Source organism: Venturia canescens, chromosome 9 (assembly GCF_019457755.1).
Source record: "Venturia canescens isolate UGA chromosome 9, ASM1945775v1, whole genome shotgun sequence".
Lineage (NCBI taxonomy): Eukaryota > Metazoa > Arthropoda > Insecta > Hymenoptera > Ichneumonidae > Venturia > Venturia canescens.
This window is the reverse complement of record NC_057429.1, coordinates 9,724,910-9,750,673: the sequence shown is the minus strand read 5'-3', so window position 1 is coordinate 9,750,673 and position 25,764 is coordinate 9,724,910. Positions and strand designations below refer to the sequence as shown.

At 43.1% G+C, this 25,764-nt stretch overlaps 1 protein-coding gene across 17 annotated transcripts in view; it reads left to right on the top strand.

The window, feature by feature from the left end:
- by (blistery) overlaps positions 1–25,764 on the top strand; it is a 176,148-nt gene that overhangs the window by 92,605 nt on the left and 57,779 nt on the right. For 9 of the 17 annotated variants that reach the window (XM_043427614.1, XM_043427625.1, XM_043427617.1 and 6 more), the window contains one exon: positions 18,745–18,942. In XM_043427614.1, coding sequence (XP_043283549.1) covers positions 18,745–18,942 — 198 coding nt within the window. Of the gene's footprint in view, positions 1–9,718; positions 9,790–10,876; positions 10,910–11,061; positions 11,202–15,078; positions 15,532–15,664; positions 16,229–18,744; positions 18,943–25,764 lie in introns of those variants that run through there. The other 8 variants (XM_043427621.1, XM_043427622.1, XM_043427623.1 and 5 more) reach the window with 8 other exon arrangements.

Here is a 25,764-nt window from a genome sequence, read left to right as displayed (position 1 = left end):
AAAGTTCACGCAGTTACTTTATGTTGATTAAATTCAAGTCTAAATTATTAATCAAATTAATAAACACTTACATTATTGAGAACATTTTTGTCACAAGATTGTAATAAAATGCTTTAAGAATATCACAAAAGGCAAATAAATTTATATTTCAATTTGGCTAGTTGACACTTTAAATACACACATAACCTAGGAAACATTTTTGTTGTGCGAAAGGAATGGTCGTTTCGTTAAAAAAAGCGAAGCTACACTGGACGAATGAAAGCACGTGAGTCAGTCTCAAAAAAAAAAAAATTCATGAAATTCGCACGATTCCCGCGAATTTGCCCGAAGTTCAATCAGCTGTTACCAGAAGCCCAACGTAATGACCGACATCCGTTTTCGACGCGTCAAAAACTCAAATTTTTTCATGTTTTCTCTCTTAAAAGCCTCGTAAGGTAATGTTTTTTTTTTTAGAGAAACGGAACCTGTAATAAATTTTCTTCGCGATACAAACTTTTCCGAAGTTCGAACACCATGCAATTTTTTCACAATTAATATTATTGTAAGTTCTCTCACAAGGTAGCGTGTTAAAAACTCAAAATTGTAAATGCGAAATATAACTCAAAATTTTGCCCCGTAAGAGGCTCCGGAAGTGTGCTTATTAGGGGACCTTAAATTTACCGCAAAAAAAAGTGGACCTCCACCCTACTCGATCGAACGACCGAACTACTTTAATTGGAATTTATTAATTAACGTAATTCGATTTGTTTGAAAGTTGTTTCGGAAAGGCATGACAGCGACTGTTTTTTTGTTTTCCGTTGCCCCTTTCATGTGATTGGCATCTTATTAAACGCTGAGTTGGCTAAATAAATTGCAAGGAAATTCCGTGAGCATAAATTTACGGAAGTTATAATTGCGTCAATGCCTCGTTATTTGTACACGCCTCCGTGTGCTCCTTGGGCCTCTCGTTACGAATAGTTTTATGCACATTATTTCACGAGCGTGCGCTCTTATGCCGTGTACATTTCAATGCATATGCATACGTAGCTAAGATTTTATATGTTTTATTGCGTATTTATGCACGTTCTTGAGAGCTCATCGTCCTGCCAATTAAACGAGGCGCCAACTCGTTTCGTACACTCGTTTCCAACTCGCTCCCCACTCTTGTCGTCGTCGTCAAACGGCGCGGACCAAAAGAGCTCGCATTTTCCACACTCGAGTGTTATTAGTCCGAGCTCTCGTCTCGCTTAGGCCAGTTATGCTAATAACTCGCCTCCGAGCTCGGCTACTATTTTTTTCTCCTGCTCTTGCCCCCCGAACTGCCGCTTCTTTTCTCTTATTTATAACTTACGCGTGGTGTACGTGAATCCCGCGAGTTCTCACGCGGCCCCGCGCGCTTCAATCGCGTTCAATCTCGGACCTGCTCCTCTCCTCGCGAGAGCATTACGAAGCGAGGCACGAAAATTATTTTCGCCGTACGATCTCGGAATATCTTAAGTTATATATTCTCTTCCGTTTTTATAGATCTTTTTCGAAACTCGCTTCACGACTTTATCATACACCGCGTATGTTCCTTCGGAAAAAACATTTTTACGTGATACGAATCCGAGATATTCGACGCATCGGTGTACACGCTGCGGAGAAAATTCTTCAAAATTAAAACAAAAAATAACGATTCCTCGATATTGCTCCGCTGCGGGAGCTTGAAAAGTTTTTTCGAATCTCTGCAAGCTCGATCAGTGAAAAAGATCTCTCGATTTGTTAAAAATTCGAATAAAATCTTCAAGTTTCCCGATTACTCCGACGTCGAGTGACAAAACTGTTCATTTTTATATTTTTATACCCCCCTTTTTTTTTATTGAAATACTTGAAAAATAAGGCGCAAGTGCGATACGAAATCTACGACCTCGTGCCCGTCGCCGGAAACGTCCTTGGTAAATCTCCACCGCCGTGGTCCTTGGTCGAGTCTCGAGGGCACTTTTGTTCTACTGGATAAAAAAAGGACCGAAATAAAAGAGGATTCGAGTGCATCGCGTCCTCACCGAGCTCTCGCGATCTTTATGGATTCTCCCCCGTTATTTTTTCGTTCGCGCCACCTGCGCTTCTCTCCCCTAGCCTCGGTGGTCCCTTTAAAACAACATCGTTACCGCGAAGCGTTCGTCGTGGACCACCGTGATCGTCGAGAGTTCGTGCATGGTCCCTCGCCTTCCGATCGACCTCTAATTTCGTTAGGAAAACAAACAAATTTTCAATATTTTCGAATGTTTTTTTTTATTTTTTTTTTTTTTTATTCAACATGAGAAAAATGCTGCCATTTTCTCGTCGAAATATTCACATCAACAAGCTTCGTGAGCCTCGAAACATCGAATTTAATCTCCTCTCAGAATCTACGTCCTCGCCCCCTGCTGGATTCAAAGCGTTCAATCGTGCTGCAACGGATACTCGGAGCAGCACACCTTTATGTGGGTCACTGTGGTGAACTGTACACATGCCCTATATATAAATTACGACGGTGATGCTCGCTCACGCCGATCCTATTCACGCATCGCTCTCCTCTTATCGATCGCCACTATCGAGAGTAAACAGAGAAAGGCTCAATTGCCTTGTACACATAAAACGTATGTGTATGTAGGTGGGAGCCATTCCACCAGGAAATTGACGGGTTTGTTCCAAAGAAAATATATCTTTTCTTTCCACAATTTTCTTCCTCGTTTTGATCTTTTTTTTCGGAGTGGCGTGGATCGTTTTTTCTTGATCGCGAATGTACAAAACCGATTGAACGTAACTCTATAAACGGAAAACAACGCTGAATTCTACGTGGTTAACGAATTTTCGTGTTTATTTTAAAATCGAGTGAAGATTCTCTCGGAATCGGTTTCAGTTTATTCATTTTCGAAATGAATTTACAACCCTGAAGCCTGCAACGTCCGAGTCCAACGGAATTAACGAAAAAAACATTTGTAATTAACCAATTTTTTATTTCGCGAAGCATCGGTGCAGGTTGAAAAACTAAGAATTATTGCAAATTCGACGGGGAATGAAATTTAAGAATTACTGGAATAATTGGAGGCTTTTTTACACCGTTTCGTTGCACTCGAACGCTGCAAACTTCAGCGTCGTATGAATTTTCAAATAGTGAATATAAAGTCGCAATCGAGTCGATGCTTTTCATTAAAACGTTTACAGTTATTAATATGATTATTATGAGCTCGATGATAAGGGACCCCCCCCCCCCCCCTCGCTCATTCAATCTTCCTCCCATTCTGAATTAGTAAGCGACCCATTCATTCGTTCGTTATTTATACACACGCATGTATATCTATGTATACATGCGTCTGTAGTAAACGGCGAAGAAGCAATTACGATCTTTACGAGCTCGATTAAACTGTGATTTCACAGGACCGGAAGTCCATCGACGACGTTTCGTCCCCCTTCATTTTTCGTTCTCGTCTCAATTCGTCCGCGTACGCGCGCGTCAAGCGAACGCTCGATGCTTTCATGGGGTCCGAGAATCCCTTGCAAATAATCTCCATGCAGCTCCGCCGGTTCGCTCGAGCTGACTCCTCGCGACGAGAGGAAAAAATGCTCAACCAAAAGGATTCGAAGCTCGCCTCTTCTTTCTTTCGACGCTTGGAAAATTTCCTGAAAGGTTTTCTACTCGTTTGTATTGCAATTTTGCGCAGGCTTCTCCCGCGAGTCTCGAGCAGCTTTTAGCAATCCACTTAAATCCGCAGCCACCCACGTGGACCGAGAAATGACTGTGCACACTCTATGGAAGGTTCAGTCTCTCGTGTTTGCTTTCACGAGTGTGTGCGTACGGCCGAGGCGAGATTCTCGCCTCGCTTCGAAGTACTTCTTCGAGCACGAACTCACGCACCTTTACCCCCGCGTCGCTTTCAATTCCCCCTTTGTTTTCGTCCATTCCCATCACTGAAATGTGATCCTCGCGTACCCGCTTGAGATAAAAATCGTTCGATCGAATCACCGTTTCCTTTGACTGCTTTCGTCCTCGCTCTTTCTCTCTCTCTCTCTTTCCCGAGAAACTGTTCGATTTCAATCGACTCCTCGATTTCTCCGGAACGAATTCTTCGAGAAATCACAAAAACAACAATTTCTCAATATTTTTCTCCGGAAGAATAATTTCTTCAAATTTTTATTGCCACTCCAATCGACTCGGATAATTATACAGTAGGAAATAACATATTCTTTAACATTCTAATTGGACCTTTCAACGATTTTGTATTACTCGAATAATTGAAACGTTCGCAAAAGTAGAAAACACGATTATACAATTATATTTATCGTGACTGTTTCAAAAAGAAATAACAAATATGGATTATGTGTCTCGCGAAGGACAAACCGCAATTCATTGCAAGAAAAATAATGACAAACAGCCTGTGCCAAGAAAATTCCAACGATACTCTGTCGTAAACCGAGGGACGTAAGATCGCATATAATATCTCTCTCGCTTTCGACGTTTCGCGCCAATTGACTTTAACGCGAGAGCCAAAGAAACGATGCTCGCTAAGGTTTTGCGGAACCTCCATTTTGCATTGTTATGTGTCTATATCCATCGCTATTATGTAGAAAGCGAAATGATTTAAGACGCCCCTGCAGTATTATTGACCATTCATTGTGCCTCTCGGTGGTTGATTACTGCAAGACAAAAACGTCATTTACTCGGAGATGTTTGAGCAGCAGCTTTTAAGCAGCGCGGAAGAAACGAAATAAAATTAAACTCGATGTATATTCAGCTGCGTAACTAAAAGTTCGAAATTACTTTTTCCTTTGAATTTCAAAAGGGTTTCAACAACAAAAGTGCTTGAAAATATTAGTCGAATTTCATTATAACGCCTTGCGTACGTTCATTAAAAGAAAAACTGTTTTTAGAAAAGATAACAATGGAAATTAACAAAAATAATTTTTACACATTCTCTATTAGTATTTAAACTTTGTAAAAGAATTTATTTCATTATTTTTTTTTTTTTTTTTTTTTTTTTAAATTACAACATAAAAATCACGTTTCCCGAAGCACTATGAAAAAAGTGGCTCCACGGTTTACATAATTTCTTCTTGAAATATGTTGATAGATTCGCAGAACGTAAAAAAATTCTTGTAAAATAAAGCTGTAGTTTGTATTCGAAAAATTCCGAAATTTACGTCAGTTTTAAAAAAGTGTGCATTTCCTGTCATAAATGTCACGCACTTTAATTATGTTTATAACATTTTTTAATCACAATATGAAAAATCCAACTCGACGAGACTACGAAGAAACGAAATTTCGAATATTAAAAAAAAAGCATCAAAAGATATGAAATATTGCAATCGACTTTCGCAGAAATACGCCTAAAACTATAAAGAATATAGTGTAGGAAGAATATTTATTCACAGTAAAAGAAAATATTTGTAGTCCACGAACAGTACACTCTTCTATTAGTAAATGAGAAAATACAAAAATAGATATATGATACTTGAAGCAAAACGACAGTAGTCTCTGATCAGTAAAATAAGTTGGAAGGTCCCGAGGGTTTGTCCGGTGAAGCAAGACTGCCCGTTTCGCGTCTTCGCGCTCGTGTCCTGTGACCCCAGAGGCCCGAGTCCACTCGAGGGCCTCGTTTTTTATGAGATCACCCCTTCGGTCTTTTCCAAGGATTTTTCCCAAGAAAAACCCTTGAAAGCCGCGAATTCCGCGAGACAGGAAAATGAAGAGCCCTGTCATTTGGCCATCACGTGTCCATCGGCAGTTTTAAAGACTCTCGAAAAATGTCCCTTTATTCAATAGTAATCTCTAAAAAAAATGGATTTTTTGAAAATTTGAGACGTGCGATCTTAACGGGAGTGGCGTCGATCTGTGATGCCGAAAAAAACGGTGAAAATAAAATTCGTTTGGAGTTCCCTCTCTGAAAAAGGCAGGGCAACGAATGCTCGTAAAGTTGGCCATTCGTCACGTGCTTCCCATTATCGCGTACCAGAAGTTGTAGCAGTTGCTTGTACATCGAAATAATACAGTGCGAAGCACTGTGAGAAGCAGAACGGACCAAGTTCGTCGTGCGTGCGCGAGCGACTTGGTCCACTTGGTTTCTCAAGTGGCTCAGCTTGTATTTGATGAGCAAGGTAGACACAGCATCCGCGAGGCCCTCGGCTGTTGCTTTTCTCGCTTGGGACTCGTCCGCGACGGAGTCTGAGCTCCGGTTAATCTCGGTGACCAGCGTGGAACGTGTAACACGCATGTCGCTTGGACCAGACTGCAGTCTGCTGCTCCTTCTCGCTCTCTCCCCTGCTCCCTCGGCCCTTTTCGCTCGCGGCATTAAATCTCGAGTCATAATAATACGCTGCTCGCCCACGCACTGCATTTTTACTAGACGCAGCGCAGCGAGAGGTGCGCGGCTCTCCACAAACCCGGGGGAATGCGGGGCTAAACGGGACACGGGGGTAAAATGGGTCGTTTCCAAATTCACATGCGCTCGAGTCCCTCGGAACTCAGCGTTTTTATTGGCCTTTCGTGTGCCCGCGGTGATCTCTCCGAGCCCGGGGAAAAAGCGAGGAAAAATCGCGGAACGGGCGATCCCAAAATTCGCGGTCGCGGTATATAGCTTTTTTCACATTGTACGCACAGACTTTCGACCCGGCTTGTGTCGACTGCGGGGTTAGAAACTGCTGGCTCGCCGTCCCTCCGCAGCATCGATAACATTCTTAGAAACGCGATTCTGCGTTCCTACGTACTCCGGATCGTCGGCTCCGCGTTCTCCCGTGTGTACTTTGAGGCTCGTTTTTACGAGGGCTGATAACGTCTCCGAGGCGATACGACAGCATCGCGCTCGACGAAAAGTCCGCGCATGTTCACGCTCCACTTTTCCCGTGTGGGTGTGCGCGTTGTGAATAGGTGCGACGAGCATATTGTGCGGGGGGACTGATCCGGGGGGAATTCAGGTAATCGGGTCGAAAACGCGTGTTTTTCTCGGCTATAATCAGCTCGAAAGCTTTTCGGTAATCCGCCCGATAAGTTTATTGCCCATAAAAATAGGAAAGCAAATATTTTGATGCTCCGGCGAGCGCTGAGTGTCTTTGGAGCTGGAGGCTCGAGTATCGTTTCGCACACTTGCGGAATACGAGTTTTCACATCGGAGCAGCCCCCGACTCGATTCTGCTTTCAAAATCTCCGTTTCTTTTGGACAGTTTGTCTTTCGTTTCCGTTAGCACAATACAAAGCGAGAGCGACGAGTCGCTGGATGTTTGCTCGTTTTGTGGACTCGGGGGAACGTACCACCTCCCGGAACTTGAGGGGTCCGGAACGCGTTACCCAGAGAAAAGGCGCGCGCGGCAAGGCATATAAAAAGGCCTCGGGCCACGCGTGCAAACGACTCGGCTGGGCATTACCATGCGAGTAATATCCTCGCCGCTCGCGTGGGACGTGCCGCGAGCCATTTTCCAGTTATTTTTCTCTCTCACCCTCTTTTTTCCTTTCCTTTTTTCGTCTCTTCTTCGCCCCGGACTTTCTTCAACCTCCACAAATCCAACGCCCGCGATCCACTCTCTCGCCGCCGAGAGAAGCCACGTGGGTGAAATGACCGATGAATTTCCAGTTTGCCTCGATCTTTCGTGCGTCTTCGCTCGCGCCTCTATTTGTCCGCGTGTCTTATTGAGATCGTGCGAACTCATTCCGAACACCTATCTCGACTTTCCGCTCTTATGACTCCGCGCTCGCGCGTAGGCTGCATGGATTTATCTACGCGAAGGTGAATTCTGCTCGGGTCAACGACTGGTGCACCTCCTTTCGTAACATTAATTATTATCGGCTTTGTTGTACGCAGAAGGCCGAGATTGACGACGTTTTATCAGCCGCGTGCCATTCACGGGTTTTTCTTCACCCTCGGCCGTCCTTTCTAAAAGGTATTCCTTTCCCATGGCCGTGTTTTTTGCAGGTGCTAATTCGGCTACTCGAAATTCGGACTGATTCTAAACCTCGAACAAGAAGTCGCTGTTGCATGGGAGAAGCTTCTGCTTCCGCCATTGTTCCAACTTCTATATCGTTGATATATCTCTTTTAAGGATTCTCTAGCATTTTCGTCATTTGTATCGTCGCTTCGGATTCCTTACATGTTTCCCTGTCCGTGAGACAGTCAGGAATTTAGTGTATGAATTAGATCGAATAGAAATTTCGAGATGACGCAATCTCCACAAGCTCCCGTACAAATTCTACGATTTCCGAAGTTTTAATTCTTGATTAAATGCTCGACATGCAACCTGCCCGGAAATTTCGCCAATCTGTTCGCATGCACTTTTACTTGACTACCATTTAAAGTCAGTTATTTTTAGAATATTCGGGTTCGTGGAAGGAATACCTTAACGTTGTACTCGTGTAATTATTTTATTGCCGTTATTATCGTGACGTTGAGCCACAGATTCCTCGATTTTCTTTTATTTTTCAATCCCATTATTGTAGCTTGGAATTGCAGTGGAAGCAGGAAAATCGTAAGTGCGCGATGAGGAGTAAGTACGTTGTCGAAGATGAACGTGTGCAGTCGTGAAGTTTAATCAAGATGCCTGTTCGCATGGGAAAATAATGAGATAAATCGCGAAGCAGCTCTCGCTCGGCGCTGCTCAATCCCCGGTTCTCCCACGTCGCGTCCCTGCTCCTCGTACAAGCTCCGCTGCTATCGCTCTACGTGTACAACTCGTTCTCGCTCACACGCGATTCCATCGCGGTTACGCAATGAAACTGTGAGATAACGAGAGAGAAAATAAACAGGAACGCGGGGAGACCGAGTTTCTGACGTTTCTGCTCCTCTGCTCGGAAATCTTTTTCTGACTGTTCAGCCTCAAAGATACGCGCATAACGAGCGGACGGATCCCAGTCGCTTGTGCGAATTTTTCAACGAGCCTCCGCGCACGAAAGAGCCCGAAAAAGAGACAAAATTCAGGTGTCTCGCCCAAAGATTCTTGCGCCAGCATCTTCCCCTTTTGCCGCTAGATATTTTCGACTTACGAAAGACAGCCGGGACGTTGCGTCTCGGACTCTCGACTGGCGATATATTCTCAGTCGATTTCTATCCTCCTTTTTAGCAATGCGCATATACGTACAGGCCTGTGTGTTTCTCTTCTGTTCTTTTCTCGTCCTCGACGTCTCCGGTGACCCGTCGCGACCCGCACCGCTCCTTCTCACCGCCCCTCGCGGCTCTTCGTTCTCCTCTCCCGCATCTCAATATCGAGAGAGAGAGAGAGAGAGAGCAAAAGAGTTCGGCTCAGCCGAGGCTTTAATACCGCCGCAAGTATAACGTCTGTGCGGAGAGAGATCACCGCACGGGAAACTCCTTCGTGATCGTCCACGGAGACGAAAGAGACCTCACAGACTCCAAACTCTCGAAACAGTCGAACAAGACGCGAAAGACGATAGAAGGAGCACGAGGAAGACTCAAATTTATATACAGACATATTCGTCTACCTCGCTGTACGTACATTCGAACCCTTTTACGTTTGGCTCTCCGCGCTGCGGCGTGACTCTCTCATATACATACATGCATATTCCTACGTCAAATGCATTCGCGTGTCTGTATACCTAACGATAAAAAGTAGCCAATGCGCACGTGACGAAACGAAAGACACGGAACATGTCGAGAGTAGGTGGCACCTCTACACATTTATCAAGCTTTTTTTCGTGTACACATGCTCATCTGCACACAAGCAAATAGCCAACGAGTGTAAACTTCTTTGACGCTTCGACTTCAGTCTCCTGACGTTCTCCTTGGCGATCGAACGCTATGGAGGAACGTTTCATTAGCGCGTCCGCGCGCGCGCGCGCGCGTGCTCGTGGTAATGGTTTCATTTGTGTTATTACAATTGCGCGTGTTTCTCCCGTTTATTCTGCTCCTGCCAAAAGCAATTTTGAAGAAACTTTCTTTCGAAGCGATCGCGCTTCGAAACTTAACCCTAGAACGCATGACTGGGGTGTGAGCACACCCCACGCGAACTTCAAACTACGCTCCCGTCCTAACAAGCGACATTATCGACTGATTATCGACGGATTTTTTTTATATATAAATTCAATTGAAATTAGTTTTATCGTACATCATTCTTTTCGTTATAAAAAAACGAAGAAAATGGTGTAGGATAAAGTCAGTTTTGCATCGTAGGACCGGATTTATAAGCAGAAAAAGAGTGGGGTGCGTTCAAACCCCGGTCATGAGGCTGAGGGTATGAAAAAAGGCACACGAGGTGTAGGGTTAATTCTTCAATTAATTGACGAATTCTCGATCATAATTCTGCCAGGGTCTTTCGCAGTCTCAAGAATCGCGGTGTAATATATTAATCACCGAAAACATCGGACGAGTTTTTGCGAAGCTGTCGCGCTCATCCCCGCGATGATCTTCTGCTCGCCCCACGAGCATCTGGAACGGAGGAACGGAACGAAAGGTCGGGGGACACTCGCGATCGAATGGAACGAGGATTCTTCAACGCTCGCTTAACCGGCGACGTTTTTTTACGGCCTTTCTGGACCTTTCGTCCCTCGCTTCCGGCATGCCCGCGGATTTGGTAGCTCTAAACTCCGCAGGGAAGTGTTAGGAGTTTGGAAGCGAACAGAAATTTACCGGGCAGCAGGAAAAAACAGCTGGACAACGTCGAACATATTCCTTCGGTTTATTGTTTCTTATTAGATCGTTAACGGTTTTCAGAGTCTTCGATGTTTACGGTCGTGTTTGCATCTGCGGAGAAAAAACATTTTTTTTATTTTCGCTCCACCGGCATCGCTCCCGGCAATTAATACCAGTTTCTCGCCTCCAATATAAATCTCTCGGTTCGAATACGCGTGTGGATACAAGGTCGAGATTCTTCCTCGACGTTTCAATCCAAAGCCAGACGCTGCTTTTGATGACGTATAATCCAAGAGGATGGTTGAATGAGCGAAAGAGCCAGCATGTGCGACACAATCGAGGTATGCAACGACCAAACGCGTGTATACATAAGTCGTTTGCTGCGTACAGCGACGCTCGGTGCTTATGATGCTGATGACGATGACGACGTTGTTGGTCCCGGTAGCTCTCTCGGTCGCGATCCCATCCGAACCGCACTGCGAACAGTCTCCTCGCGTTCGTGTCTCGGTGCGCATGTTTTTACCGGCGCCTTTAAATAAACGGGCTGCACTGCTCGCAGCCCGAAGTTGTTCTTCGTCGCGAGTCATTTGAAGAGGAAACATCAGCGAAATCTTTCGTTTGATCTCTCTTTTGGTAAAATTAACCTGCGATCTTGACGCTGCGGAAGGTTTCGAATGGTTTTGACACCCGAGACTGCGAGAGCAATTCTCATTCGATCGATCCTGGATCATTTACAAATGGAAAAGAAACGCGTGCTGCTATATGACGAAACGACGCAAATCCGGGGACGAAACTGTTTTTTCTTTCGATTTGCTGCTCCAAATGTCAGAGTATCGGGAATCAGGTGGACGAAAAAATGGTCAATCTCGCAACGCTCTACTTTTTTCTCCCCTTTAGTCTCACGCTCGATCGGAAATTCGGTTCGAGAGCTTTTCGCTCACGAGCTCCTATCGAGTATCTGATGCGGATGGATATATACGAATGTAACACATGCAGATCAATCTCCGCAGCATCGTACCGACGCGAACATCATTCCGCAGAGTGCTCAATATCCATCCCACCGTGCGCTCGTCTCATCCTCCACGTTTCGCGCTCCTTCCCATATACGCTCACGTGAGAAATGCATTCCTTGCTTTTCACATATTCACAAAAGATTCTTCGAACTTTGTCGAAGAGTCTCCGGATCCGTATCGTCGTCCCAGTTTCTTATCGCCCCAACAAAAAGCATTTTTTCCTCTTTTTCAAACTCTTACGGTACGAGCTCGATCGTGCGAAGAGACAAAGAGACGGAGCTCGAGAAATGGAGACTTTCTGCCTTAAAATTCTTCATTTTTCTCCATAATCGCGTTGACGACACGGTTTTCCAGTGCGTAACAAGAGAACTCGACGAAAAGAGACTTCGGATTATCCGCATAAAATTGCAGGCCCTTCTCCAGAGTACAATCAACGATCATCTTTCGCTTTCATCTAACGCCGTTAACGGACGATAAATCCAAGAAAATTCGTATATTTCCTAAAGCGGATCTCATTAATAAATGCTAACGATTGAATCCCGTGATGGAAAGCGAGATCGGAAACGATGATCGTTACAGCTCTCGAATTTACCCGTGACCCTTTCTCGACGAGTGCAAATCGCGAACTCTCGATAAAACGAGATCGAGCAGGGTGAAGTGATTGGATCTTGACCTCGCTAACTCTCTGTACTGCACAAACGAATTTATCGACGTGTCTGTGTGTGTGTGTGTGTGTGTTCTTATATATATGCACACACGGTGCACATACCGGAAGTGCCCTGTCACGACCAACTTCTTCGCGCGGTGCATCGATTTTAATCGCGATTATTTTTACCTCCTCCCGCCTCCTCTCTCCCTTCCATTGTACTCGCTATCTCCAGATGAAATGTCGTCGTAAATAAATCGAGATTCACGGAATGATAAACGAGTAATGTGACCGAGCGATTTGTGACCTCATATGCATTAGTGAATGAAAACCATTTTCGACTGTCGATTGACACGCATATCAAATTTCAAAGGGTTTGTCTTATCGGTTATTGAGACAAATGTGCTTAAATGTGAAGAAAAATACACAGGTTTATGAGACTATGCGTAAAAAATCGTCGTTTATCACAATAACAATGAAGGTTTGGGAAAAAATTCGAGACGAATGTCTTGCTAATAATGAAGATATATTGCATTAAAGATTGAACGAGATTGGCTCACATTTGCTTATTTCAACATTTTGTTTTTTCTTGACTTGGCCCATTCCTTTCATAGCTTTCTGTCTTTTTATCAATAGTTTCACTCGCTGATGCGATTTTTTACATGAAAAACTGTAGTATTTTAGCGTTCAGTCAGCGATGGATCCCCGATTGCAATTTCCTTCGCCAAAAGACAAGTTGGAAAAATTTATTTACAATTTCGAATGAATAACCCTGACATTATATAATTTAGAGTGATAATATCTTTAATTAGGGAGTAAAAATCGATCGAATTTATTCACCCATAAAATACGAGCCTTCGAGCACGATCCACCTTGAAACAGTAGCCCAGGAAATCCCTTCGAAAGGGTTCAAATAAGAATCGGAGAAGAAAACATAATATTTCTTCGCACTCCTATCGCGCGATCTCCCGTCACAATTCAATTTAAATTCCATCGAAACGATGAAACGAAAGAATACACAAAATTCTACTCCCCATTGTCAAGTCCCAATCAGTGAAATTCCACGGAACTTTGAAGCCGCGGAGCTCGTCGAATAAACAATATAAAAGTTCCCCCAAATTCTCGGCTCATTTATCGCCTTAATTACCGCTCATCCCTCCTCGCAATATAATGAACTGAAAAAGCCCGAAAACATAAAGAATTTGGCATAGTTCTCCAGAATGTTGAAAAAATCATCATCAAGTGCAATTTGCTCCGGCATAAACACTGCTGAATACAATTATCCGTGTCTTATATACACGCATATGTATAGACTCGCGAGGCTTGGACATTCGTTCCCGCTGGCCGCGAATATCCAATTAGTACGTGGTCACGTATCCTCGCGAATGTGCGCGGCGCGATAAAGGCGACGACGAGAGCAATCCCGTTGTGGCGGACATACGGCATGTTAAACGTGATGCATATGTGTTACGTATGTGAGCACATATTTGCATGATGTGCAAGCCTGGGGAAAACGTTGCCGGGTTTCCACGGAGGAACACCCTGGCTGAATATCGCGTCGACGGGGCCGATCTACTTGGTGCGAATAGAACGAGATTTACGAGGCTGCTTTGGTATCTTTCGCCTCGTTTTTTCTCCCTCTGAACTTCTTCGTCTCTCCGCGGTGTTCGCGGTAGACCGTAATATCGACGAGTACCGAGTATATCGAGCGAGAAGAAGAGGGAGACGAGAAAATCGCGAGAAGAAATTATATCGCGGTGTATCGAAAAAGCCTGCGGCCGGAAGTGCGTGGGTGGCAAGAACCAGTTACGATCGTTCTTCAAGGATAAAGTCGCAGGCGCGCCCCCCCCCCCAAGACCCTCGGGCTCTAATAACCGATGGAAAATCATTTTGAAAAATGAGAAATACGAAAAAAGGGCGGACGACGTTCGCTATCGCGAACACCCTCTACGCGTGTGATCGCAGCCTGCTGCGTGAGCATTTTTTAAATAGATAAATGAAAGTTACACGCCTGGGAACGTTTCACAATGTTTCGGAGTCGCTTCCTTAGGAGCGATGGAAAATACAGTCATTTTCTTACTATCTCCGTCTCACGCGTTTGAAAGTTGCATTTATTGCAACGCTCTTCTGCACCTTGCACTTTCGAAAGTCAAATCTTTTGTCTTTTGGCTCTTTGGATTCAGACAATTTTAACAAAAAAAGTCTTCGTTATTTTTTTATCAACCTCTCCATTCGCTTTGGCATTTTCTTTAACCTTTGAACCTTCTCAAAAATTCATTCATCTCACTCGGTAATATGATGAGAAATAAAAGAAAATAATGAGAAAATTATAATAAAATACATTTGAAATACGCGTTAGCCGCGACCACAATAGTAATTACGAGCAATGCATAATATTTCTCGCTGCATCTCGGTCACGTTGCGCCCAGGGAGTTGCTAATTAAGAATTATTTATTCGACCATAAGCGACAGACGCGCTCTCAGCGGTGAGGTTTACGATTTTTCTCGTACTCGGGCGCGCAGCGATTATTATTGCGCTTCGTACAAAGCGATGTATGCTCGCGCACGTAAAGACGTGTAGAGGCGCACGAAGCGACAGAACATTGCGGCTTTTCACGAGGAGGAAACGCGTAATTGTTGCAACAGCACGTATATATTTTAATTGCAAAAATCGTCGTGAGTAAATCGCCACGTGCCAAATGCATTATGCACCGCATCCTCGCGTTTGTGCGTTATTTCACGACGACCTTTGCTTCGCAAACGTTCCAATCGACCTGTTTTTACTCACCATTTATGCTCATGCTTATAGAAACAATAAACAAGAAAGAATAAAGGAAAAGAGAGAAAGGAAAGAAATAAAAGAGAAGATCCTCGTGGTATCGCGATGACGAGAAATTTAAAATGCAACTCCGTTATAAACGCGTTTATGATGATCCTCTTGCGCCGCGTGTGTCGTCTCAAAGTGCACAATTTATCGGCTGGAACGGTCGCGTTATAGCCTCTGTGATGTCCGACCTTCGCCAACCGAGAGACTCGCGCTGCGATGCTTAACAAAGTTCTCTGACGCTGCGTCATCGACTCGTATATTTATATACTCCTAAAACCGCGCAGCTACATTCCCTCGTCCTCCTGTCATGTGCGCCCAAGTGTTTACAGACTGTAGCAAAACTCGCTAAAGATATTCGCGGCGATGCGTAGATCGTGAAATTCTGAAGAGAAAACTTTTCACCGCTTTTGCTCTCCGAGCCACCGTTGGCGAGATATCGATTGAGGAAGGATCTCGCCAATCCTGTGCGTCGTGCAGGTGAGCCGAGAGTGGGGGAGCGCGCCTCGCCCACTCTCGATTGGCCCAAACGTTATCGCGCGACGCCTACTGCGCCTACTTCTTATCGGCTCACCCGATTGGCTCTCGCACTCATTATTCAATATCTCAACAGCGCCAGGTCCGAGAGAAAAACTGCTCAGGACTTTTCTCATCGGAATTTAACGATCTAACTGGCCGACAAATTTCCAAGCTCAGATTTAACGACAGCCTGTATTATACGTACATCTTTAAATCTCAAGTGGAAGCACACAAGTTCGACTTTGAAAAAAGAAGTGGAAGAATAACAGTGAGACGAAAACGACCACGAAAGGAAGTGTGCTCGTGTGTGTGTGTGTATCTTTGTGCCGTATAACGAGCAGTTTCCGACACCAATGCCCGTGACATTTCGAGAACATGACACTCTTTTATTGTTCCTTTTACTTCAAGACTGTGACGTTTGCCAACACTTCTTGAACCGGCCGAAGAAATTCCCCGAGATACGATATATGTATATAAACACACGTCGCGAATTATACGAGCTCTCCTTCTCTTCGGGGGAGGAGGAAACGCTCTAAAATTGATGCAGACTTGAAGCAACGGGCGATATACCGAGCCAGTTTATCGTCCCCCGAGACCGTGAAACACCAAAATGAAGCCAAAGATTCCACGCAAGATACTCGACGACCTTTTCGACGAGGTATAGACGCAAAAAAAGCACTAAAATCACTTTCCTCATCGTCGTATTCCTATTTTCAACATTTTCAACGTATTTTTGACGAACGAGAAATATGACGATTGTGCAATTCCGTGATGCCAGCGGAAGTTCAAACTCTATGCAGAGCTCATCAATGATACGACAGAGGTCGAAATTTTGGTCGTAATTAAGGGGGTCCTGCTTTAGAAAGTCGAAAAAATCGATTGCTTTCGGGAATTTTTACGGCACGTTAAAGCGATCTTCTTTTTTAGAAGCTTTTTTTTCAAACTCGCTATAAATATAGAATTTCGCAATTTTTTCGGGTTTTTATAGATTCATATGGAAGAAAAATGTATGAAAATGGAAAAAGAATTTGGAATTTTTGTTGCAGAGAATAATTACGATCTCCGCGTTGTACGCAGCTGAAGAACTTCGACAATCAGACTTTCCGCATAAATCGTTTACAAATTAGTATTTCTCACGTTAAAAAAATGTTTTTTCACTCATGAAATATCCTTGAATCACACCGAAAAATTGAATTGAAAATTGAAACCCTTAAATTTAATCGAATCTAGTTGAGTTTTTGATACAAACGATTCCAATCGATGCTTCATTCACTCTGTTGCTTTTCATTTTTTCTACCATTTATTGATAATTCCTTACAAGTTTCATGACTCACCAAGCACTTTACAGGCTTCTACATCATGAATTTTGAAATCGATGCTCAATTAGAGTAACGAAGTATGCAAAACGTGCAATCGTCGAGTAAAAACGTGGTGTTATATGGCTTCTTGAAAGAAGCACTCGTCAACTAATGTGTGTATGCATCGAATGTTCCATTTATGACTTTGCTGCCATCGTTTCCACCGCGACGCTAATTGTTATTACGGCAGGTCTTGTTGCATAAGTGCAATTATCGTGGAAGGCGAGAAAGCAAGAGAGAGAGAGAGAGAAAGAGAGTCCTTCACGCGCTGAACAGTCCTCGATCTTCTCGCTCGAGCGAATTGCTCGCTCGCACGCGATCTCTTTTGGCTTTCGCTCTAAGAGCAATTTCTCACTGTATTAATGTACATGCGTGAATACAAATTACGTTGCTTTTGTGATCACAAGAGGTCTACGAACTCGATTATCTTTGCTTTCGAAAATTTCAGACGTGTAAACAACGGTAACTGGCCAAATGTCACTAGCCAAAAATCCAATTTTGGCCTGCATTAAAATGTATTATTAAAAAATCGTTGGAGTCAAAAAAATAAGAAATTTACAAAAATGAAAAATAATGCAATAAATAATGACGCCGAATGCTGATCTGAGACTATAATTTTCTAAACAGAATGACGAATTTTCATTTTTTATTTTTTTTATTTTTTTTTAATTATTATCTAGAGACACACGATTTTGTGACAGTCGAATACTGACAATTTTTCTTTCCCAAGAATTCCAATCTAACGAATCGGTATCAATTGACGAGTGAACTTCAGCCTCGAATTAATTGAATGATCTTAATGGAGGAAAATCAAGGGATGCTGTTCGGGAATAGTACGTAGGATTTCATCGGTTGAATGAAGTGAAACGAGCACAATCGTGACCAACGATTTATGTTCTTTGATATATAAGAGCTCATATATGTTTATACGTTTCGAACGAAGAACCTTGAGAATCGTTCCGGTGGAAAGATCGATTTATCACGGATTGATTGTTCGGGACCAAATGCCCGAAACTAATCGACTCTCTCTCTCTCTCTTTCTCTCTTTCGCTTTCATTCTTTCTTCTTTTTTATCTCTTGACTCGTTCATGTCGCAATAAGACCTATTTTCCACTGTATCTTACTCGGAGTACACGCAGAGAAAACGGATTCATTTTGTATAATGATAAATACATTATTTTTCAAAAATTTTCAAAGCATTTTAGCCACCGATTACAAACAGCACGGTATATTTTTTGAATTTTCCAATTTTTCCTCCCTTAGAATTTAAACAGCTTTATGTCGATAGCAAAAAGTGATGCACGTCAAAACTATATTTCGTTTTGTTTTCGAGTGTTATTCACCGTGTCGGACTGGCACTTACTGATAAGTGGGAATTTATTGTAAATCACAAATTTTGACAATTTTATTACTGCTCTTCGAATTAATGCTGCAATCCAATACGTATCCGAGATTCCTAGTACTTTCCTCTAGAATTTTCGGCCTCGTTTTCTCGGTGCATCGATTTGTATCCTCGAGCGAGCGTCTCTTGTATAAATTTATAATGCGGACCATTTTGAGGTCCGGAATAACTTTGGTTAACGTTACGTTGAATCAATACTGATGCAAACGGGAAAGTTTTGCTTGATTATTAATGTTTTTTTTTTCACGATTTTCGAGTTTGGCAATCGAAATAGTTGATTTTTATCGATCTCAAGATAGAAATTTGAGTTATTCCGTTAAAAAATAAATTTCGAGTGAACTTTTCGAAAATTTCAATACCCGGAAATCCGGTCGGAGCTTTTTATAATAAATTTCGTATTTTTCGTGCTTCTAGGGGGCGAGATTTCGAGACACGTCGCAACAGATTCACAAACAATGGCAAGCCGACCCGGCCAGGGCTTTTCCATCGGTGGGCGGAGTTGTTGGTAATTTGCAAACGTCACAAAGAATCGTCGGTTCGAGTGACATATCGTCATCGAATTCGACATCGAGTCCCAGCCCGAGTCCGACGAGCAACGGACATCAAATCACGGTGAGTCGAACGGATTTTTTATTATTCGTTGAATATTAATGTGACACAAATATCGTTACTTCCGAGCAGTCACGAATATTACGTATGCATAAGAAATGAGAAAAAGTTGCGGTGCACGAATTAAAGATATTTCGATTGATTCGTTCGAGTGTCAAAGTCGAATATTTTGTCAAAGTACAAACAGTTGAAACCAAAAATGCACAATCTCAATGAATTATAAAAATCTGGAATGAGGCAGAAAATAAATCAAATCATTTGAAATTAAAAAAAAATAAATAATAATTATAAATTTTAAAAAACTCAGACAAATTTATTGCAGAGATAATTAAAAGCATAAATCGACAATTCCTAGAAAGAAACTATATAGTACACCAAGCAAGAATACACTTCGCGAAAAAAAATGTTCCTTTTCTAATAATGGGGCAACGTTAACAGGATAAAAAGTCACTAATATAGGCGTGGTCGTTCCACGTTCTCGTAACGTTTTTCAGCCATCAGGCCCAGCGCCAGCGATATCAAAGGCCACAGCTTACACTTGTGATATTCATGTAGGTCAGAGCTCGCTTACGCTCAGAGTATTTTGCATCTTAAATGATAAAAGCGATGAATCGCATGCGGCTACAACAGAGAAGCTAATAGCCAAAGTAGAAAATGAGCTTCTTCTCGTAGGAGCTACAAAAAAAAATTGATTTTTTGCAGTCATAATAATTCAATGGAGTTTTTAGAAGCGAATCTACGAGCTTCCTCCGCCTTTCTCATTGATCAATCGAAAAATTCGACGGCCTGTCTTGAATTGATTGAATTTTAGAAAATTTCTCCGAAGAAAAGTAAAAACTTGATTCGATCGAAGGCACCGAGGGCGAAACGGGCCAGGGGTTGATCGAACTCGGGAGAGTTCAAAGACTTTTTTCTCCGGACGTCTCTCCTATAGGATTGTGCAGGGTGGGCGTAAAAGGATCGAAGGATACGAATGATCCAGTTGTCCTATCGGGCTCTCCGGAAGAGCCATTGTACTTACTCCCTCGCAGCACGGAGTTTAACGACTCGTACTTTGATTCTGGGTCAATGCGGCGAAAGGGAGCCGACTCTTTTCTTAATACACGGACACGCGAACACGCTCGTAGACTCGAAAGAGAGAGGGAGAGACATTTATACAGATATAGATTTAACGAAGAAAAAGTATCACGAAACACGCCATTTGATCTTCCGTATATCTTCGGCAAAACAGGATTTACGCTTGTACGTACTTTCTCAGCTACATGGCCAAAGTACATATTTCTCATGGACCATTAACAGCTCTATCGTAAATTCCGCATCTTCGAGAAGCTCCCTTAACTAAAAAGCCTCTTTAAGAGAACCGAAAAAACCGTAATTTATAACAAACATATTAAAAATCGAAGATAAATGCTCAGCCGGAATTTACGCGTGTATTTTGCACGCGAGAGTTTCAGCATGCTGCTGCTTTTTTCTCCCTCCCTTCTTTTTATTATTTTTACTTGTATCTTTGCATAATTTTGCGTCTCTTACTTCATTTTATCCCATTATTATTCTGCGTTATTCTGATCTCTATTATCGTTTTTACTTATATTATTATTTTTTTTTCTTTTTTTTTTTCTTTTTATTTTCTTCATTGTTTTCTGCACTTTTTTCGTAAACTTTTCACTATTGTGAAATATTGCGCCAGATTATGGCTCTCGTGTTCCAAGCCTGCTTGCCCAATGGCTAGTTTTCCGCGGCAAAATAAACTACGATCATAATCAATCTCGCTCTTTTCCTTCTTTTTTATGCTCAATTGGATTGAAGCCTCGCGTCAGGTGCTGATATAAATTCGTCGAGGCATTATCTCGACTTGAATATTCGATTTAGACGCACGAGCCACCGCAGTTTCCTCGCTCCAGCCAGTCGGGAATAGACCGTTTATCGTTGCAACACATGCACGGGGGAAAACTCCATTCTGTGCGTGCGGCCTCTCGAGAAGATTCACTCGAGAGACTCTCGAGGTAGAAAAACCTCGTGCTGCTCCCAGCCTCGAATCTATACGTCGTTGGAAATCGAAGCAACTCTTGGCGTGAATAGTAGCTTTCAAGAATTCATATTCCCCACGATTTTTTCATTATTACCGAGCCATTTACGCGAATAAATTTTACTTTAATGACAAAACAATTTTCTGCCACGAGCTCTGCTCGACTTCGGTTCGCCATCATTTTAATCCAATCTAGAGTCGCGGCAGCGACTCTGAGACAAGTACATTTATAAGATATGACGAGTTGCTGCCAGAGACTCTTTACCGGAGCGATAGCGTTTCCAATTTTTTCTATTAATGCGATTCAAATTTCACTCGCAATCTGCAGATTCGAGTGAACCAAAGCGCACTCAATCGAGTGAAAATTTCAATCAACGTCGAGCCTTTTCTCTCGCTGCTGGGTCTCAAATCCACGAATTTTATAATCAAACGCGCACAACAATTTCAACTCGAACCCCTCATCGCTCCATCGTTTAAAGTCATTTCATTAATATATCTATCCCAGCTTTATAAATACTTAGGCGTAGTTAATCGATGAAACGTAATGGAAGATTCTAATACATAATTCAAGCAACATCTGGCTCCGAGGAGCACGAAGCGAGAAGCCCGCGCGAGGGAGGAGAGTCGATTAATCCAACAGACGTTTGTTGCGTAGATAACGATAACGAAGCTGAGAGAAAACGACCGACTGATAAAGAGAAATACGTGATCTAGAATGGGGGATAGAAAACACGATGATATATACGTCACATTCGTGATTAACGACTCGATCGATCGATCTTTGTGTAAACGAGAAAGGAAAAGAGAGGGGAAGCGCGCTTCGCGGCTCACTCGAGACATCAAAGCCTCGAGATATATATTCGATAAACTTCTATTATGTTCTTTGCACCGCTCGCGTAATATACTGTCACGAATTACGATTCATAAAATGAAAAAAAAACCTTATATGCATGTCTTTTTTGTCGCGTCTGTAAATTCGATCGAGCCTCTGAATTCGAGCGATAACGACAAAAAATACGACGCGATAAGAAAAATAACTGAATTATTTTTCGAATATTACTTCACTCTCGGAGTGAGAAAAATTATCGGATTCTCGTCTAGACTATTTGCTCGAGAAACTCGAGACTTTTGGCACCGAATGTGTGCCCACGTCGCCTACAATACCGCCCAAAAGTTTCGCAAAATCATTTTTTTCGCTTGACTCATCGAGTCGTCATTTCCATCGCGATCGCTCTTCAGTGAACTTATTGAATGAAGCTTTATTTGAGTCGATGATCGAGGAGAATCGATCGAATAATTGGACTACTATAGAAGCGGTTTCGGGTCTCATCGATATTCCATGATTTCTTGAATTCATCGAACCCTCTCAAAACGGACCCTTCAATGCTCAACGAGGCTGCGAAACTTTCGAACAACGCACATTATGGAGCTGCGAGAAGATTTTTTGCAAGTTCTCATTCGGAAGGGACTCCCAATCGAGCCAAAGATTCGACAATGTCGGAACAAGAGAGGCTCCCGTTCTCCGGAGCGTTCTCCAGTCGGCTCTTCCCATTTTCGAGAATTTCGGATGCTCTATTATGTCATAAGGACAGGAAGAAGGGCGAGGAGAAGCAGATGTCATTTGTCTCTGGTGGAACACGTCACTGAGTTTTCCCCTTGTGGTGAAAGTGTGGCGTGCGCGGGCGTTGGTGCTCCACACCCCTAGGATTCTTACTCTGCCTCGCCCCCCCTCGCGTTCGCCCTCCTCGTCAATAGTTGTCTAAAGGACACGAGGCGACACACGTGACCCAGTTTGCGCATGACGTGCGACAGACTTTGGAATCCTTTTCGCCTCTGTCCACGGTTTTTTCAACTTTTGGCGCGCGCTTCCGTACTGACGATATGTCGTAAATTGCACGGCTTAACCCCGCGATCCAATGATTCTCGAAAATTCGCCCTTTGCTGATACCGCTGGATCGAAATATTTGTGCGGGTGGATTTTGGGAAGAGAGAAATTTCTTTATGATCAGAAACGATGGAACTTGTCGAATAGTCGGTGTTGCCGATAGTCGAGATTGAGGGCAAAGCGAAGGAACAACTTCGTTTCGATTCTTCTCCGGTTAATCATTTCTCGGATTATTCTCCGTTCGAGGAGGGGATAAGGGGATAAAATAGCGTCGGCAATCCTCAAACTCTCGTCCGTATGTAGATCTTTCATTTATTGATGTAAACATCAGACTTGCAGCTTTGTTTACCTCGAGCAAAAGGGTTTTTACCGGTTCCTGGATACGCTTTTACGAGCACCGACGACGCACGACGACGAGCCTTTTCTCGTACGCGCTAACGAGAGAGCGAGACCGAGGAGCATGATTTTTAAGGGGAAACAGCCCCGCTTCCTGCGCGCGTGCTGGCTGACTTCTATCGCGCTTCTACGGCTAGCCACACACACGCGCGCGCACACGCGTACACGAGGTCCGTAGGCAATGTGCTCTCTCGTCGCTCAACCGTTTGTGTACCCCGTTAAACCAGAGGGAGAGTGAAAACACTTCCGACTAAAATTAACCTCCGGATAACATCAGCCTCCGCTTGGGTTACGCCCCGATTATGGGCCTTTTCGTGTGTGTCTTTGGGAGTGCATTTTACGAGAAAATCTCCTTACGATTTACCGGCTTCGTTCTATCCCTCCCTTCCCCCGTAATCTTCCCAAATGACGAAACATTTTTCATCTTTTTCTCTCGAGTCCTTGACTCCGCGGCTCGGAAGCAACGCAAGTGCCGGAAGAGTTCGTTCCCTACTTTTTCCATTTTATCTGAAGTAACGGGATCGAAAAAATTTGAATGGCCGATTATATGGGGTTGGAAATTTACTGATTATTTGACTCGCGCTTGGAAATATCGATATTTGCTCTTCATATACAGGAATTCAAATATCAGCAGAGTGCAATGAATTTTAAGGTAGTTCTGCACGGAACGATTTTCTTAAGAAGGTCTTGGAATTTACACGGAGTTTAACCGACGAGTCGATTGACACGCCCGTCAAATTTCAAAGATTTCGTCGAAAAATCGTTTATCACAATAACAATGAAGGTTTGGGAAAAAATTCGAGACGATTGCCTTACTATAATAATAAAAATATATTGCATTGAAGATTTAACGAAATTGGTAAAACGAGCACTCGTAACCTCACATTCGCTTATTTCAACATTTTGCTTCTTCTTTACTTGGACCATTCTTGTCACAGCCTCCTTTCTTTTCATCAATATACTTTTTTCTTGATCTATTTCTCTTTGTGTTTAGTCTTTGCGTTCTCAAATGCGATTTTTGACATAAAAAACTAGTATTTTCGCCAGGGACGAGTGAAATTTGGGGTTCAGTCAGTGATGGATACGCGATTAATTTTAATGGCTTGTAATTTCCTTCGCCAAAAGACAAGTTGAAAAAATTTGTTTAAAATTTCGAATTAATAACTCTGACATTAATTTAGAGTGATAATATATTTATTTAAGGAATAAAAATCGGTCCAATTTAATCACCCACAAAAAATGTGTACCGGGAGGTAATTTAAGTTTTGCAAAAGTACTCGCAATAATTATTTTGAAGAATGCGAATTGTTGAAAATTTCGTAGTTCCATGGAGCCTCTTCTCGTTCCAGTTTTTCCCAGTCTCGTTTTTTTCTTCCTGTTCTTTCGGGGAGGGTTTTTCTTCGGGTAGTGAGATGACGTACGAGCCGCGAAGGGCGCGCACTTTGCCAGGCGTGTGTCGAGAGGCCGTAAGTCTCCTCTCGCGGAGCTCGTCGTTTTTTCATTGCTTCCTTTCCTCCGAACTTTTCTCCGCGCTCTTCTTTTATTTTTGACGAGTAGAGCGGCTCTCGTTTGGCCGAGGCAATTTGTCATCGGGAGCCTGCACCACTTAAGGGAGCAGCGGGGGGGATGGAAAGGTGCTCTCGTTTGTTACGGAGCACCGGAAGCCTCTCTGAAGCTACAGAGCATGCTTGCAATATGACTGTGAATCGATGAGCTGCTCTCGCACTCGAGTTAAATGGCCCGCAGGCAAAATCGCGCGAGAATAATTGAATCCGTTGGAAAGAATCGTTTTTTTCCTTCGATCATTGTCGGGGGCTCCTTCGTAATCGATTCGCAATTATTCCACAACGCTTTCGTCCCTCATTTATTCTCGATTGAGTTCCAAAACTCAAATACAAAAAAAACGCTCGAAGAAAAGAATTATTCCGAAGGGATTGCTCCGCTTTTTCATTCATTTCTCATCTTGTATACGAAATTCCGCAGGATATCCTGCAGCGAAAGTGGATTTTAGCAGTCCAAGAATTCGCGGGAATAATCAAGAGGCGAAAAAAGATTGATTTAATCGCTATATCAGGGCACGAAAAAAGGAAACGTTCTCTGAAGGATCAAGGACGCCTTTGACGAACGGAGCGAATGTATATGTGTGCATCCAAGACGTATTTTTGTGCTCTGATGCGAACGCCGATCGCGTGTCTGTCCGCCGGAATAATCCTGGTCAGACGAACCGGTTTATATGAAGGGGAGATCCCACAGAATTTCTTTTTTCTTCTTTGCTATTTTCATTTTCTCCTTTCCTCCATCTCTCCCCCTTTTTTTCAATGCACCGAGACAACCGCCACTGCAGTTATACACAGTGAGATAATTCGCATCATGCTCGAGAGAGATCTGCATACATCGCTCAGTGCTCGTGTGTGTTCGCGAGAATCGATCGACTCTCTCTCTTCAATATGCTTATTGCACGCTCATAAAACTTCTCTCATGTAATAACCAGTCGGCCAAAGGTTTTATCACTGCGCGC